General features: G+C 51.6%; 1 protein-coding gene across 1 annotated transcript in view; it reads right to left on the bottom strand.

Moving 5' to 3' along the window:
- Positions 1-13,853: 13,853 nt before the first annotated feature.
- The window catches only part of RXRG (retinoid X receptor gamma), a 42,735-nt gene continuing 39,751 nt past the window's right edge, over positions 13,854-16,837 (bottom strand). Inside the window, exon 10 of the mRNA XM_045546310.1 lies at positions 13,854-14,152. Within this exon, the coding sequence (XP_045402266.1) occupies positions 14,005-14,152 (148 nt within the window). The 3' untranslated portion in view covers positions 13,854-14,004. The remainder of the gene's footprint in view (positions 14,153-16,837) is intronic.

The raw sequence follows: 16,837 nt of genomic DNA on the forward strand, positions 1-16,837 counted from the left end.
CACCTGGCTTTGCCTGCTCTGGATGGACACAGGAAACAAGACAGTGGCTACGTTGTCTGCAGCTGCTGCAACGGATGCTCTCATGGGTGAGTGGAAAACTTTCTGTTCTTCCGCCAGGTCCAGGCCTGTTCCATGCTCTGAGACAATGTCCCATTTCCACCTATGCCTTCTGCTCTCTCGTCTGCTGTGTGCCACAGAAGCCTTGCTGTCTAGGCGTGAACGTTCTGTGTGCATGTGTGTGCGTGTGTGCCTGTGTCCATATGGTCCATGTTATCACACTCATTGTAAGATGGAAAGACAACGGCCTTGAGAAATCACTGAGTAGAAAGAGACACTCCAGAAAGTGTGTCTCCGTCTCCAGAAGCCTGCGTCTAAGTCGTGGACAATAGCTGGGCGTTTTCCAGCTTTTAAATCTCTTTGAGGAAATTGGAACACGACTGATCCCATCCTGGACCAGATTTCAGAATACATTTTTGCAGATAAATTAGCTTCCTCGCTATGTCACCTGACTCACTACTAAACCACACTGTCTCTTTTTATTGACTGCATGCCCCCAAATAAGAGATCTTGCCTTCTTGTCATTACTGAAAATCTTTCAACTTTTCTTCCAGTCCATTCCTCAAATAGGAGTTATTTATATCAGACATCCAGCAATGCAATGTTTGAAGGAGAAATACAAGTCACTTTTAAAACATATGACATATTTATTGATTTTTGTTCAATTTTTATTTTTACAAGTTTGCAACATTTTTTTTCTCTTTTTCTTCTGTGAAGGGGCCACTCTGCAACCCAACCGATGGGCTCCCGAGTCAGCGTCGCTGTTTCTAATTAGGGAACCTCTAGAAGCGGCTCCAGACAACTGTGCTGCATTACTTTCCCACCGCCAAAACCTGGGAGACGGGATTCTTGGTTACAAAATGCTGGCGTTAAGGGCTGAAAGACAACTTCCATTATAACCTCCTGTTTTCACTCACTTATAATTGTCCAAAAATTGTCCTTTTGCTCCGAATCATTCCATGCTCCGTTTCCACCCCAGGGATGAAATTGTTTGGAAAGTTTGAACAAAAGTGGTTTAGCCAGTTTGGAATCAGGCAACGTGGGGAAGAATATCCTTCTTCGACTGAAAAACAAATACTGTGTATCGCTGGCTAGAGACAAGCCCAAAACAGCTGTCCCTTTATAACATGAGTTCTCTCATGTGGGTGGTCAGCTTTATCCAAGAGAGGAAGTGTCTGTGAGTGGAGTGGAAAGCCGGGATTTCAAGAAAGAAATGAGAAGCAATGACAATATGGATTTGTGCTTTCCGTGCTACAATTTGGTGGCTGGGGAAGGGGAAGGGGAAGGGGGAGGGGGAGGAAGACAAGGCCGTCCTCTTTCCTGGGATTAGCTGTTTTATTTGCAACAGAGTGCAGTGGTTTAAAGTACGTGATTTAAGTTAGGGCATTTCTGAGCTTGAGTTTGGATTCTGCCCATGGCCACTTACGTGACATTGAATTAGTTATGAAACCTCCCTGCACTTTGAAATCCTCACCATTAAAACGTGGATCATGGCAGTGCACTGAGGATACACTGAGGTGCTGCATGTAAAGTGCTTGGCCCAGAGATGGCCAGGGCACCGCATGTGTGCAGTCTAGCCTGCCTGGTAGCAGCGTAGTGGTAGCAATAGAGAAACACACAGATGTGACTGCACATTGGATTTGCCAGTTGTGTTGACATCTGGCTTTGCTGCCTTCCGGAATCCATTCCCAGCTCTGGTGACTACACCCCACTCTTCTCCTTAGGAAACCATTTCCTCCTAGTCTCAGCCACTTGACTCAGGTGCTGCTGATCCTACCACCATTCCCACGGGTGTATTGGGGACCCAGTTTCAACCAATTAAAGCTTGTGACTATCTGCTCTAGGATTCTGCCGGAACATGGGCAAAAAGAAGCTCCCCTCTCTTTTGGCTAGGGTCTTTGGCCCACAAGGATGACAACTTAGGGCTCCCAAAGGTCACTTTTGGTCAAGCTTGCCAAGAACGACTCTAACAGAGAGAAAAGCAGACCCAAGATATGGCTAGTCCCGAAGGTATCACCTGAGCACCTGGGAGCTGGTCCTACCTTTAAACTTTTCAGTTTTGTGAGATAATTCTTTCATTTTTAAAATTTAAACCAGGTTGAGCTGGATCTCTACTATTTACATTAGTTCTCTTCGCAACAGAAACTCAAGGCTAAAGGCAGCCAGCAGTGGACAGAACTCTTCATGCCATGTTTGGAAAATACGTATTTCTCTGCCTCTAACTTGCTGGCACCTTTGCTCTCTGGGTCTCTGGGACCTCCGCAGCTACAGCAGACAGACGTAAGAAGTGGCCACCGAAGCTCCAGCATCCTGGCAGTCTATGATTTGGAGGAAATAGAGCATGGGGGATCAGTAGCATAGGCAGGGTGGCTTATAAACGACAGAAATTTCCCGCAGTTCTGAAGGCTGAGAAGTCCAAGATCAAAGTGCTGGCAGACCTGGTGTCTAACGAGGGACATCTTCCTAGCTCATAGACCACCATCTTCTCCTTGTATCCTCACACGATGGAAGGACCAAGGGATCTCTCTGGAGTCTCTTTTATCAGGGCACTAATCCCATTCCCGAGGTCTCTGCCCTTGTGATCTCATCACCTACCAAAGCCCACCTTCTAATACCATCACGTTGGGGGTTAGGATTTCAACATGTGAGTTTTGGGGATGACATAAACATTCAGTGTATTTCAATATATATTAGGCACTTGTCCCCCAAATGGGTAACATCTCCTTCTAGGTCAGGCCAAAATTTTAATTCTTTTAAGGTAAGCTACAAATCAGAAATAGGAAATCTGAATTGCTAATAAAGACACAGAGAGAAGCTCAACATTTCTAGCAAGAGAAAGACCACCAGCTGCAGTGGCTCACACCTGTAGTTTCAGCTACTCAGGAGGCCAAAGTGGGAGGATCACTTGAAGCCATTAGTTTGAGATCAGCCTGGCCAACATGGCAAGACCCCATCTCTAAAACAATTTTTAAAAAGAGAAAGACACAGCTTTGCAATTGTGAATTGTGCTGCTATAAACATTCTAGTGCGGATGTCTTTTTTATAGAATGTCTTTTGTTCTTTTGGGTAGATGCCCAGTAATGGGATTGCTGGATCAAATGGTAGATCTACTTGTATCTCTCTAAGGTATCTCTTTATTGCTTTCCACAGAGGTTGCACTAGTTTGCAGTCCCACCAGCAGTGTAAGAGTGTTCCCATCTCTCAGCATCCATGCCAACATTTATTGTTCTGGGACTTTTTGATAAAGGCCATTCTCACTGGAGATAAATGATATCTCATTGTGGTTTTGATTTGCATTTCTCTGATGATTAGAGATGTTGAGCATTTTTTCATATGTTTGTTGGCCATTATTCTGTCCTCTTTTGAAAAGTTTCTGTTCATGTCCTTTGCCCACTTTTTGATAGGGTTGTTTGATTTTTTCTTGCTGATTTTCCTGAGTTCTAAATAGATTCTAGTTATCAGCCCTTTATCGGATGTGTAGCATGTGAAAATTTTCTCCCATTCTGTAGGTTGTCTGTTTGCTCTCGTGATAGTTTCTTTGGCTGTGCAGAAGCTTTTTAATTTGATCAGGTCCCATTTATTTATTTTTGTTGTTGCTGTGATTGCCTTTGGGGTCTTCTTCATAAATTCTTTGCCTAGCCCAGTGTCTAGAAGATTATTTCCAACATTTTCCTCTAGAATTCTTATAGTTTCACGCCTTAGGTTTAAGTCTGTTATCCACCGTGAGTTGATTTTTGTGAGAGGTGAAAGATGTGGGTCCTGTTTCAGTCTTCTGCATGTGGCTATCCAGTTTTCCCAGCACCATTTATTGAATAAGGATTCTTTTCCACAGTGTATGTTTTTGTCCGCTTTGTCAAAGATTAGATGGGTACATGAGGCTGGTTTTATATCTGGGTTCTCAGTTCTGTTCCATAGGTCTATGTCTCTGTTCTTGTGCCAGTGCCATGCTGTTTTAATTATTATAGCCTAAGTGCCCATCAATACATGAGTGGATTAATAAAATTTGGTGTATATATATATATACCATGGAGTACTATTCAGTTATAAGAAACAATGGTGATATAGCACCTTTTGTATTTTCCTGGATAGAGCTGGAACCCATTCTACTAAGTGAAGTATCCCAAGAGTGGAAAAATAAGCACCACATGTACTCACCATCAAATTGGTTTCACTGATCAACACCTAAGTGCCCATACAGGAATAACATTTATTGGGCATCGAGCACATGGGAGGGGGGAGGAGGGGATGGGTGTATAGATACATAATGAGTGTGATGCGCACTGTCTGGGGAATGGGCACGCTTGAAGCTCTGATTCAGGGGGGCGGGGGCAAGGGCCATATACGTAACCTAAACATTTGTACCCCCATAATATGCTGAAATAAAAGAAAAAGAGAAAGACAAATCAGAGAAAGATATTTTATATGAAGCACACTGACAAACTTAGAAATTTGAGCTACACCAAATTCTAAGAAGGATGTGTGAAACTGGGACCCTTGTGCACTGGTGGTAGTGTGTGTGTATGTGTGTGTGTGTGTGTGTGTATACACATAAACATATATATGTGCAAACTTTTGGAAAACAACATGAACGTACTAGTGAAATTGAATCTGTGAATACCCTACAATTATGCAAGCTCTACTTCTGGGTGTATACCCCAAAGAAACCCCCATACAGGTAAACAAAGAACATATGCAAGAATGCCTATCCTGGTAAAGAACGGTAGGCCACCTCCAGGTTTACTGAAACACTGTGGCAATCCAAAGGAACTGGCTAGAGTCACACAGAATGTCACTGACAGATCTCAAAGCATAGTACTGAGTAAAACAAAGAAGAATGAATCAAAATGAGACTGATAGCAAAAAAAAAAAAATCATTCATGTACATTTTTAAAACACACAAAATAATACCATACAATTTCCATGGATGTCATATGTAGAAATAAACATGTGCAAAGTGGATTTTTTTAAGGATCTACTAGGAAAAAAATAAGAAGTCGGTACCTCTTGGGGGCATTTGGACCTGAGATAGCAGATGACAGGGGTAAAATAAGACAAAAGAAGTACCTTGAATGTTCTGTTTCACCATCAGCTGAGGAGGATAAATTCAATTCTATTCACTTGGGGTTAGAAACCATGTTTATAAGTCTGTCATTTAACAGAGCACTAAACTCATAGCAGGTGCTCAATTAATAATTTAATAATTTTTTAGCTTCCTGTATTTTAGCCTCCAGATTCTGGGGCTTTCTAAGGAATAAGATTATGCAGAGTTTTCTCTGAAACCAGTGCCCAGAGCTCAGGGTGAGCCCTGCTTTCGTGTACAGTCATGGGATAGAGTTTCAATCAATCTACAGGCATCATTGATTCAGTGAGGTAGAAGGAACCTTAGAGATTGTCTAGTTCGAATCTTTGATTTTGCTGAGGAGGAAGCCGCAGACCTGAGGGGTCCACAGACCCTCCCCGTGTCACCTGCTGCACGACAGAAGGGGTCCACAGGCCTTCTATCCCCCATCCCCTACCTCTTCCACCAGGTGACCTGCCACTGGCACTGCTACTTCTAGTGCTGCCACCTCAGCCGGCTTTGAATGCCCCTGGCTGGCTCTGCAGCACGGGTAGGGCTGCTCTGGCATTTTCACGCTCTGCGCGACAATCAGAAAATAGGAACAACAGAGATTTTCCCCTAAAACACAGTCCCATTAAAAACTCACGCTTAGCCACTCTCAAAAACCCCAAATTCCACCTCTGAGAAAGAGGTCAGATTGCCGGGGTTGCAGTGGGAACGCTATTGTCACACAGCGCGGGAACCGGCTTTCACGAGCCAGTCCTGACGTGGCATTAGCCGTGGGCTTCTTACGCGACACTGGGGACCTGGCAGCTCAGGTGCGTGTCCCCTTTGGCCAGGGGGCGGCGGGCGAGGACGGGATTGTTCGTCCCGACCCGGGCCCGCTGAGGTCTCTGTGCCTTCTCCCCAGAGTCTGGAGCAAACTCTTTCCTGAGTGGTGTTTTCTCGGGAGTGAGTATCCGCCCGGGAGGACCAGCCCTTCTGAGTCTACGTGACTTTCATTTCTCAAACTAGTCTTTGTTTTCAATTTCTGCAAATCCCACCTTTCCTAGGCCTCCTGGAAGCCGCTTCCCGGGACGCCGCGTGTGATGCCCCGAGGCGACAGCAGAGGGCGCCCGTGCCTAACACTCCTCGGCACCAGGTGTCCCGCTGGGGACCGGCTGGGGACCCGCTGGGGACGGGCTGGGGACCGGCTGGGGACCCGCTGGGGACGGGCTGGGGACCCGCTGGGGACGGGCTGGGGACCGGCTGGGGACCCGCTGGGGAAGGGCTGGGGACCCGCTGGGGACGGGCTGGGGACCCGCTGGGGACCCGCTGGGGAAGGGCTGCGGACCCGCTGGGGAAGGGCTGGGGACCCGCTGGGGACGGGCTGCGGACCCGCTGGGGACCCGCTGGGGAAGGGCTGCGGACCCGCTGGGGAAGGGCTGCGGACCCGCTGGGGAAGGGCTGCGGACCCGCTGGGGACCCGCTGGGGAAGGGCTGCGGACCCGCTGGGGACCCGCTGGGGACCCGCTGAGGACGGGCTGGGGACCCGCTGGGGACGGGCTGGGGACCCGCTGGGGACCCGCTGGGGAAGGGCTGCGGACCCGCTGGGGACCCGCTGGGGACGGGCTGCGGACCCGCTGGGGACCCGCTGGGGAAGGGCTGCGGACCCGCTGGGGACCCGCTGGGGAAGGGCTGCGGACCCGCTGGGGACCCGCTGGGGAAGGGCTGCGGACCCGCTGGGGAAGGGCTGGGGACCCGCTGGGGACCCGCTGGGGAAGGGCTGCGGACCCGCTGGGGACCCGCTGGGGACGGGCTGCGGACCCGCTGGGGACCCGCTGGGGAAGGGCTGCGGACCCGCTGGGGAAGGGCTGGGGACCCGCTGGGGAAGGGCTGCGGACCCGCTGGGGACGGGCTGGGGACCGGCAGGTTGCACGCGCACCCTGCAGCTGCGCGGCGGAGCCTCCCCGGGGAGCCTGGGCCGGGCCGGTCCCTCTGCGGCCTGCGGTGCGACGCCGTCCCGGGAGGCGTTCCCACGGAGCTTTCCCCGGGGAGGTGAAGCTGCCTTCCTGGCCGGGAAGGAGTCTGGGTCTCGGGTCGTCCTCTGCGCGAGCTGCAGAGGCTCCTTTCCCAGACGGGCCCTCGCCGCCGCCTGCGGGGAGGGGTGCGCTGCGCGGTCCGTTCCGCTCCCCACCCGAACCCCGCCCTTGCTGGATCCTGTACCGGGCCAGTCTGTCTCCCAGCGGGAAGGCATCGCTGGTTTATTGGCTGAAGCCTCGAGATCATTAGGCGGCGATGATGTGGCTTCTCTAGAGCCCGAGCCAGGTTTTTGGTTTACAGAGGTGGTGGCGGATTAGTATTCATAGAGGGTAGATTTTGATTTTTGGAAACAGTCAAATATCATGCAGCTCCCGATGTATTCAATAATGTAGGAAATAAAGCTGGAATATGAAAGTATCTGGGTAGATGGGGATGGTATGCGAATCTGGGGCATGTGGTAGTTATCGTAGCTGTTGTTATTGATTTCATGAATTCTGAGTCTAGAGTCATGAGATCTCGTTTCTTAGGTGGTCTTAAACCAGCTCTGAAGACAAATCTGGAATGAACCATCCACAGAAAGTATCATTGTAGCAAAACTTCTGAAGGAGATGTTAGCTAAATGTCAATGTGCTCATCCAGGTTCCACATTTAGTAAAAAACACCCTTTCTTATTATTTTATATTTGCTCCTTGCATATACCAATCCCTCAATCTGCAGATATTTTGGGGGCACGGAGTATAAAAAGTTAGCCATGGGTATAGGACCAGGGGTCTTGCAGTTTGGTGGCACTTGCTCTGCATGTGTGCTGAGAGTAGCTGCATCCCTCAGACTGACCCCCACGTGGGTCCTGGGACAAGTCATGGAGTCTCTAGGGTCTTTGTTTCTTCATCTTTAAATGGAGGTCACAATAGCTCCCCGGCCACCTTCTCCAAGGCCGGATCGCGATCACAGATCCTTACGTGCTTTGTAAACTTCACAGTGCTGTAGCCGTATCATCTCTTAGTATGCCTGATCCTTGTGCTTTCTGCTCTTCTCCATTGTAAGTTCCCTGAAGGCAAAGACTATGCCTCAACTTCCTCAGTCACAGCCCGCTGCGCCCATGAAGGGTAAAGTGGCAAGGAGTGGAGGCCTTATACCTTCTGTTGACAGCCCACCTGAGGCTGGTTTTCTGCCTTGTGGCTCCGGTCGGGGCCTCCCGGGCCTACTGTGGGGCTGCACTGCTTGCAGGGGCTGCCGTCTACTGGGAATGCAAGCAGAGGTGCCAGCTGCCCTGAACAGCTGTGGAATGCCAGCCTTGGGCCGGACCCTGCTCAGAGCTGTTCCGGATCCACAGTGGAATCAGACGTGATCTCTGCGCTCAGGGAGGTTACAAGCAAAGGTGAGAGCACATGCAACTAGTCAGTAATGCAGCCTGCAGTGTTGAATGCATTCGAAATGGAGACACAGAATAACAATATTACGAAGACGGAGGGATCAGGAGAGCTTCACAGAGATGCGGCATCTGAGCTGGCCTTAAAAGACGGGTAGGACTTGGATAGGCACAGCCGGTAAAGCAGCCACGCCGGGCAAAGAGGAAGGAGGAAGGAGGAGAGACGGTGGAGGAAGAGTGAGAGGAATGACCACTGAATTTGGCTGAGACGAGACTTTTTAACTACCAGAATGAGATCCTCTGAGCTCTGCCTGAGGTCTGTGCATAGGCAAGGAGTGCGAGCACCACACCCTGGCGTGAAGAAAATAAAGCTCTTCCTGTTTGTATATTGCACTGACTGTACTCACTTCACAGCACCGGTTGCCCTGGTAACAACTGGGGCCCGGGCACGCACCACCTTGACTCGGCCTCTCAGCCTTGGCGGCATCTTTTCCACATTCCCGCCTTGGAGTGAGCCAAGGTGGCCCGTCCGAGCCCGTCAGCCCAGTGCATCAGCTCCAGTGATCTAGTTCTCCCTCCTCCCCCTTCTCTACCAGGGAATTCGGCCTGGAGGAAGGATGAGAAGAGGAAGAATTGTTCGCAAGAGCGTGGTGCCATTGATGCCTTCCATGTGGCAAGTCCCAGCGGGTGGCTTTTCTCAGGACACGTGGTGAGTTCCTGAGGAGGCCCCCGGGGACTCTGTGCTGCACGGTAACCGGGTTTGACCTGATGTCACCCTCTGCCCACAATAGTCCACCCCACAGCCTCTTGCTGCCGGCGTCTGCTTGACGTAGGAGGCCATTCTCTTGGGCTCGGTCCCTTCAGGGTGTCCTAAACACGACTTCTGTCCAAGGCATTCACTCGGCGCACAGGCAGCCCCGCATCTTGGCCGAACCAAGTGCAGGGCGGGCGAGGGCGGGCCTGCCGCCCCCTTTCCGTGCCCCACTGGCACCCTCCCGATGGGCTCTGTCTTGGGAGGTCTCTGTCAAGAAGAGGCATCAGTCCCAATGTTCCCCGGGGCCCCAGGCGGGCCCAGGCTCCCCCCTCGCTGCCCTGCGTGTCAGGTGGGTCTGCGGGTTCCTGCTGCCCAGCAAGCGTCCAGCCTGGGTGCCGCCTGGGGTCCCCCCGTTATGTAGGCACCCACACACCCTCAGTGGGGGGTTCTTCCATGCCCCCTCTTGTGGCTCGGGGCCGGAGCTTCTCCCTGTCCCTGTACACCCCAGGGTGGGGGGTGAAGCCACAGCACTACTCCCCAGCTCTCCTTATCCTGAGGAACTCTCCCTTTTTAAATTTCAGTCTTCCATAAATACAGGCTCAGGAGGAGTAACAAGGGGAAAGTCACAGGACCAGCTCGCTGCCTTAGCCAGTCCTGTGTGGTTACTTCTAGTAGCTCCTCTTTCGAGTATGGGAGCCCCTCCTCACCTCACCTTGGGGCTTTAACCAAAATTCCAAAATAACAGGAAAATACTATTTGATGTTTTATCCCATTAACGATGCTTTATAGCAGAGATTCTCAGTCTCAGCACTATCGACATTTCGGGCCATCCTGGCCTCTGTGCAGGACAGCTCCCCAGTCATGACAATCACAAACGCCTTCAGACGCTGCGTTGCCAAATGTCCCCGTGGACAGATAAACTCGCTCCCTGGAGAGATGGCTTAACAAACGAAAGGAAGTCACTGAAAGTTTTTGAACAAGCAAACAGTATAAAACATAACCAAATATTTGGGTGATTGCACTAAATGTTATGAAAAGGAGTGGCCAAGACCAAGAAATGTTTATTATGCAAATGACGTTTTTTAAAATAATCCTTGACAGCGTACAAAGTGCTGCCATGAAATCACCTCCGTTATTCCACACCAACCACGGGAGGGAGGCGGGGACCGCACTTCCCTGGTGATGTGTCACTGTGGACAGTGGAGCCATCAGTTAAACCGGCTACAGAGGAGCAGTCAAGTGCAGGGGGGCTTTTCCAGGGAGCCTGGCTTTCTTTTCTGAACAGGACTCCCGTAGAGGGTATCTGGATCAATAATACTGGGTGGTGTAGTGAAATTCCTGAGGGTTCACCATGTGCTGGACACAGGCCTGTGTGTCTCTCACAGATCACCACATTCGATTCTCTCCACGAGCCCCTGTGAACAGGTGCTGTGATTGCTCCCAGGTCACCAGTAGAAGACTAAGGTCTCAGAGGTTAAGTCACTTGCCCGGGTTACTCGGCGATCAGATGGGATTTTAATCGAGGCCAGCTGGGCTGCCTCCGAGCTCTTGCTTGTAGCCATGGCACCTTCCTGCACCCGCTCCCTCCAGTCTGACTCATACTGTCTCTGCTGTTACAAAACTCCTTCCCTTGCTCAGTCCTCACAGCACACGCAGGCTGTCCCGTTATCAGCCCTGTTAGGAAAATGGGGGCTTTATTCCCAGTTGATGGATGAAGATACAACCTAGAATAAAACTCGAAACCAGAATTTTTTTTTTTTTTTTTTTTTTTTTTTTTTTGGAGACAGAGTCTTACTCTGTTGCCCGGGCTAGAGTGCTATGGCGTCAGCCCAGCTCACAGCAACCTCAAATTCCTGGGCTCAAGCGATCCTCCTGCCTCAGCCTCCCGAGTAGCTGGGACTACAGGCATGTGCCACCATGCCTGGCTAATTTTTTCTGTATATTTTTAGTTGGCCGGTTAATTTCTCTCTATTTTTTAGTAGAGATGGGGTCTCGCTCTTGCTCAGGCTGGTCTCGAACTCCTGACCTCGAGCTATCCTCCCGCCTCGGCCTCCCAGAGTGCTAGGATTACAGGCGTGAGCCACCGTGCCCGGCCAAACCCAGAAATTCTTGATTCCTTATACAGTACATTGAACGACCCAGGCCAGGCTGTGGAATAGAATGTTCTGGTAGTCTCCTCAAAAACTCAAGATTAAGTTTTAACTGCAATCTCACTCTTCAGCAGAAAATCAATTAATATTTCTGCCCGTCTTCCATGCCAGTCACTGTGCCGAGTGCTTTCTGCACATGAGCTCACGTAACCCGCACAAGAGTCCTGCGGTGCAGAGGGTACAACTGTCCCATTTTACAGACCAGGTGACTGGGGCTCAGTGAGGTTCAAGTCCGTCGTGAATGGGAAAGTCGGGACTCAAACGCAAGGATGTCTTATGCCAAAGCACGTGCTCTCACACTGGGCTTGTTGCATCTTCCATCTTTTTATCCTTATAAAGTGGGTACTGATAACTGACTTTGACAGCAAGGGAAGGACATGAGAGCCAGAGGGTAAGCAGCTCTCCTGGCAATACAAGACCAGCAGCTGGCGGACGCAGGTGCCAGGCTTTCACTGTCCAAGTCCAGAATCCACAAGCTCTTCACCCCAGAGCCATGGGCCCAGGCTGTACGAGAACCCCATGAAAAACAAGGCTGAATCCCTCTAGTTTGTTATTGGTGTAAGTCAGGCTGGGCAGCATAGGGCTGTGGGACTCAGGAGATGCTAGTTAGCATGGACCACCCTTCCCTCCCACGGGGCGATTCTGCTTGTCGGGGAGCCGTGCTGATGGGAGGGGGCTCTCTGCAGAGACGGGGCCGCGGAGCTTCCCTGGGCTACTCTGGAGCTAAGCCTCAGGGAAGAAGGAGGCTCGCTCCACTCAGATGCTCATCCCAGGTGTGGAAGGAGTCAGGAAGGAGGTAGCCTGTGAGGCCTGGAAGGCCACGGGACCAGGTGTGACGCGAGGCCGGCCTGGCTCCTGCCACTGCAGGCTCGATGAGGTTCTGCCACTGCAGTTCTGAGTGACACCTCCCCGGATGGATGTGCAGATGCCCTGCGAGGCCTTGACCCGCCTGCCTTGTGCTGCCGGCCAAAGCCAGGGCTCCGTGAGGAAGGGGTCGAAGATGGGAATGGGGCTCAGGTACCACCAGGGACTGAGGTGGGCAGTGAATCTCCCGGAAGGCCCGTGTCGCCTGGAAGACGCTGACTGTGTTGAGGGAGTTACGCTGGTTGGGGGAAGAGCCGGGGAGCCGACAGTTGAACTTCAGTCCCCCCACCCAGCCATTTTCATCATGGTCCACCATACATGCAGATGAAAAAGAAAAGAGAAAAAAACAGCAGGATTAAGATTTTCATTCCATCATTTAATGTCCAAGGCTAAGAGACCCCCAAACTTTTCCCAGTAATAAAGCAACTTCAGTTTCTCCACGATTGTATGATCACTGATGGGTGTTTTGGAACTAGAGCATTAGCCCTGGGGTTTTCTGAGGGACGGGGGGAATGAGGCAGATGTCATCTATGTTGCCCTTTAAGGGAATTCTTGCCAGTTGTACGGAACCCAAGTCAACAATGCAAATTACTGTGTGCCTGCTATGTGCCAGGCCTGGGGCCAGGTGCTGGTGGTACGAAGAAGGTAAGCAGCACTACTGTGTACAGTTGCTCAGGTTGCACACTTGCAGCCCTGGGGGCACCGTGTAAATCATAGCATACATAGATTTGTGCATCTGGTAAGCCCTATTCCTGCCGATGGCAAAAAGGTGACTTGAAGACGAAGGGCTGGATATGCGGCTGTGGCGTCCATTAGACATAGTGCCCACGTTCAAGATCACTGTTCAGCAATCAGCAGGGCTCCAAGACCACTGGGTGAACCTGGAGATCCTAGGCCAGAAGCTGGGAGAGCTATTCTCTCTTTCTCTTTTAAGAACAGGCTATGCAGGGTTAGATAACGGTGGAAAACAAACTTGGTATTTTTGCTGTTGTCACTGCTCAATGACAAATTCCATCCTTTGTTACCACCTCCCACCAATTCCCAGGACCCGAGAATCTTCCTTCATCAGGAGAACATCTTCTTTTGGCTTTATACTCAATTGCCCCCACCCAGAACAAGGTTTTTCTGCTCAATGTTCTTAGAAGAAGAAACAAAAACAAAAAACCCAGCTGACTCTGAAAGATAGTCTCTTCCCAGCGTCCGCAGGGCTGCCCTGGGGCGAAGCTGGCTGCGTGGTGCCCACCGGCTCAGACTCAGGCATCGATCGGCCCTGGGATTTATTGTCTCAGGACCCCAGCCCCGTCCCCACCCCCAGCCTGCAGTACCCCTTGCCCACACCTGAGACAACGTCCCTGCCGTGCAATAACACACCCCATGCGCCAGCAGTGCCGATAGCATATATATTATTTTATTGTTTGTTTGTTTGCTTTCCATGGCAAGTGAAAAAATAATTTAAACCAGTTGTATGTACAGAGGCTTGGTTAGTTTTCCCAAGAACTTCCAGAAAATCCCCCGGCCCCGTAGATAGCAAAGAAGGGTTACCTTGAACATCTATACAAAACTCCACCTATAAAAGTCTCACGTGTAGAAGGTTTTCTTTATTATAAGCATCACATTTGGGGGACGGGAAGGGGGTCAGGGTGGGAGGCGGAGGGAAGTGTGCAGGGTGGGGGTCCACACACAGCTGCCCAGGGCGGTCCTGGGGGGGGGAGGCTGTGGCCGCTGGGGCTCAGGTGATCTGCAGCGGGGTCTCCAACATCTCCATGAGGAAGGTGTCGATGGGGGTGTCCCCAATGAGCTTGAAGAAGAAGAGGTGCTCCAGGCATTTCAGGCCGATGGAGCGCAGAGCCGGGAGGCGCAGCAGCAGCTTGGCAAACCTGCGGGGAAGCCAAGGAGGCGTCAGGGAGGGCGGAAGGGGATGTGGGGCGCACCTGCCGGCGGGAGGCAGCGCATGTGGTCTTCTCGACCCACCTGTGGTGGAAGAGCTGGAAGGGGAGAGGAGGGTCTGGGAGAAGCTAGGGAGCTGCAGAAACAGGCCGGACGGCTAATCAGTTCTAAAGGCAGAGCTGGAGCACGTGACCCCCTGGGAGTCTTGAATTCTGCTGCCGTGTCCTGGAATTGCCCTTGGCCCTGCTCGTTCATGGTGGTAAAAGGACCCACTGGACCACTGCTGGGGCCTCACGTCACCAACCTTATCAGCTGCCGTCCCTTACAATTGTCCTGAAGGGCTCCTGGGAGGATCTACTGAAGCACCCAGACAGAGCATGGGGCAGGCATCGGATGCACAGACGCTGTTCCCATGTGGCTGTCGCCATTACATGAACATGTTTGAGTACCTGCTACGTGCCAGGCATTGTGATAGGTTCCGGGACAGGAAAACGAGCAAGAGCCGAGGTGGTTCTGCCCTCAGGAGGCTGCGCTGTCCCTCACAGGACAGTCACGCTAGGCACTGTGACCACAGCTGCTCCAGCTACCAAGGTTTTGGGGGGGAGAGGGGACAGGGTCTCACTATGTTGCCCAGGCTGGACTCAAATTCCTGGGCTCAAATGATCCTCCCAACTCAGCCTCCAGAGTAGCTGGGACTACAGGTGTGGGTCGCCATGTCTGGCAGTTACCAAATTTTTGTTGCCAATTTGTAACCAGTTGCTACTAATTTTTATGATCGGCTTCTCAGTCAGTGCTCACCTTTAAGTTAGGAAAAGAGAGAAATAGAAAACAGCGGTCTCTGCCCCCGAGGAGCCCGGGGTCTGCTGGGGAGATGATACACGTACGCACACATACACACTGATCACACATTCTCACACACACACACACACACACACGTGCTTCACACACGTGTGCGCACACGCTCACCACTCACACATACACACATGCACGCACACTTTCACATGCCCTCACACATGCTTCGCATGCGTTTACACACTCATTCACACACTCACGCTCTCACACATGTGCACACACAATGTCACACACTCACACACTCACACAATTGCACACACATTCTCACACACCTCATGTACACGGTCTCACATACATATACACACATGCAAATTCACATACACATATTCACAAACACACATATGCAAATTCACTCTCTCACATGTTCTTACATGTGTGTGCATACACACACATTCACACGCTCTCACACACGCACACCCCCAAACACACTTTTCCATAACCGAGGACATTCGTTGTGAGATTCACGTAAGGGAGGGAGACCCGTGCGTGACAGAATTCATCTCACATCTGTGTGTCCTTTTAGGACTAGGACCCTCATTCTGTGACGTTCTTCACTCTGCCCGTGTGGCCTCTGCATCACTCAACACCCTTTTTCACCGGTGCAATGCCAGCTCGTTTTTAGTGTTACGAATGCTACCCAAAACTCAGTCACTCTACTCACACCTTCCAACAAAAAGCACAAGGCCCAAAATCACATAAGTCACTGTGGCCCTAAGTGAGAGATTTCTGGTTCTAGTTGGATCTTTACTAAGCGTCACATTATTTCATGGAAAAGTTACAAGTCAGGATTCCAGCGTTCCTTGATAATGTGTGTATTTCCGTATTCATGCCACACGATGTTTTAAGGAAATGTAGCACTGTAAGAAAATAAAGTAACAGCATCTAAAAAAACAGAAATCGCTTCTCTGCATGGAAACGTTGAAGACCTGTGCCAACGTCAACACAAAGCTCCAAAAGCTTTCAGCGACAAAGCACCTGGGGGCGCGCGAACCGCACCCCGCGCAGCGAGGCCGGTGCGGATAGGCGTGGGGGGCTGAGCTCGCCTCGGTTCTACCGTATTGAAGTTTTATGGGAGTAGGAAAGGAAATGACTTCTCTATCAGGTGCAAAGTGAGCCTGAGACTAACTCTGAAAATGGGTTTTTACTCCGAAAATGCCAGCGTTTTACAATCTGCAAGATGCTAAACACGCCATAACATCGCCGTCTTTGCCGCACGCCCCGGGTCTGGAGCTGCGACCCGGCGAAATCAGTGGTCGCAGCCGCGGGCCCCCCGCTGCGCCCCCCACACGCGCGCGCTGGAAGCGAGCGGGATGCCCGGCCCGGAGGCGCGCGCCGTGTGCGCCGGGCACGTGCGTGTGGCTCCCGCGCGCTCCCGAAAGCAGAATCCGGGCCCCGCGACGTGCACTTCTCAAGAGTGACCACGGGGTGGCAGCACCCTCCCGCTGAGAAAACCGCCTCGCCCTGCCCGTGCCCGGCTCCCTTGCAACCGTTTTCTGTGCAACAGAGGGGACCGGCCTTCGGCACCCTTCCCTGCGTGGTCAGTGACACCCTGGTGCCCCTGTCGCACCTCCCGTGAACACTTGGCCAGAGCAGTCACCCTCTGTCCAAGCTGTGCTGGACGAACCAGGCAACATGCAAGGGACCCACCTCTGCCACCTCTGGGAAGTTCCGGGCTCTGCCCTGGTCCGGGCAACAAGTGCTGGCATCTCCCCCCGGGGTCTAGAGGCAGCCCGGGCCCCTGGCAGCCCTCCTCCCAGATAAGGGTCAGGTTCCAAGATTTTAAAGGTAATCCTCATTAGCAACAACTTAAATGTCAACCACCG

Source organism: Lemur catta, chromosome 3 (genome assembly GCF_020740605.2).
Source record: "Lemur catta isolate mLemCat1 chromosome 3, mLemCat1.pri, whole genome shotgun sequence".
Taxonomy (NCBI): Eukaryota; Metazoa; Chordata; class Mammalia; order Primates; family Lemuridae; genus Lemur; species Lemur catta.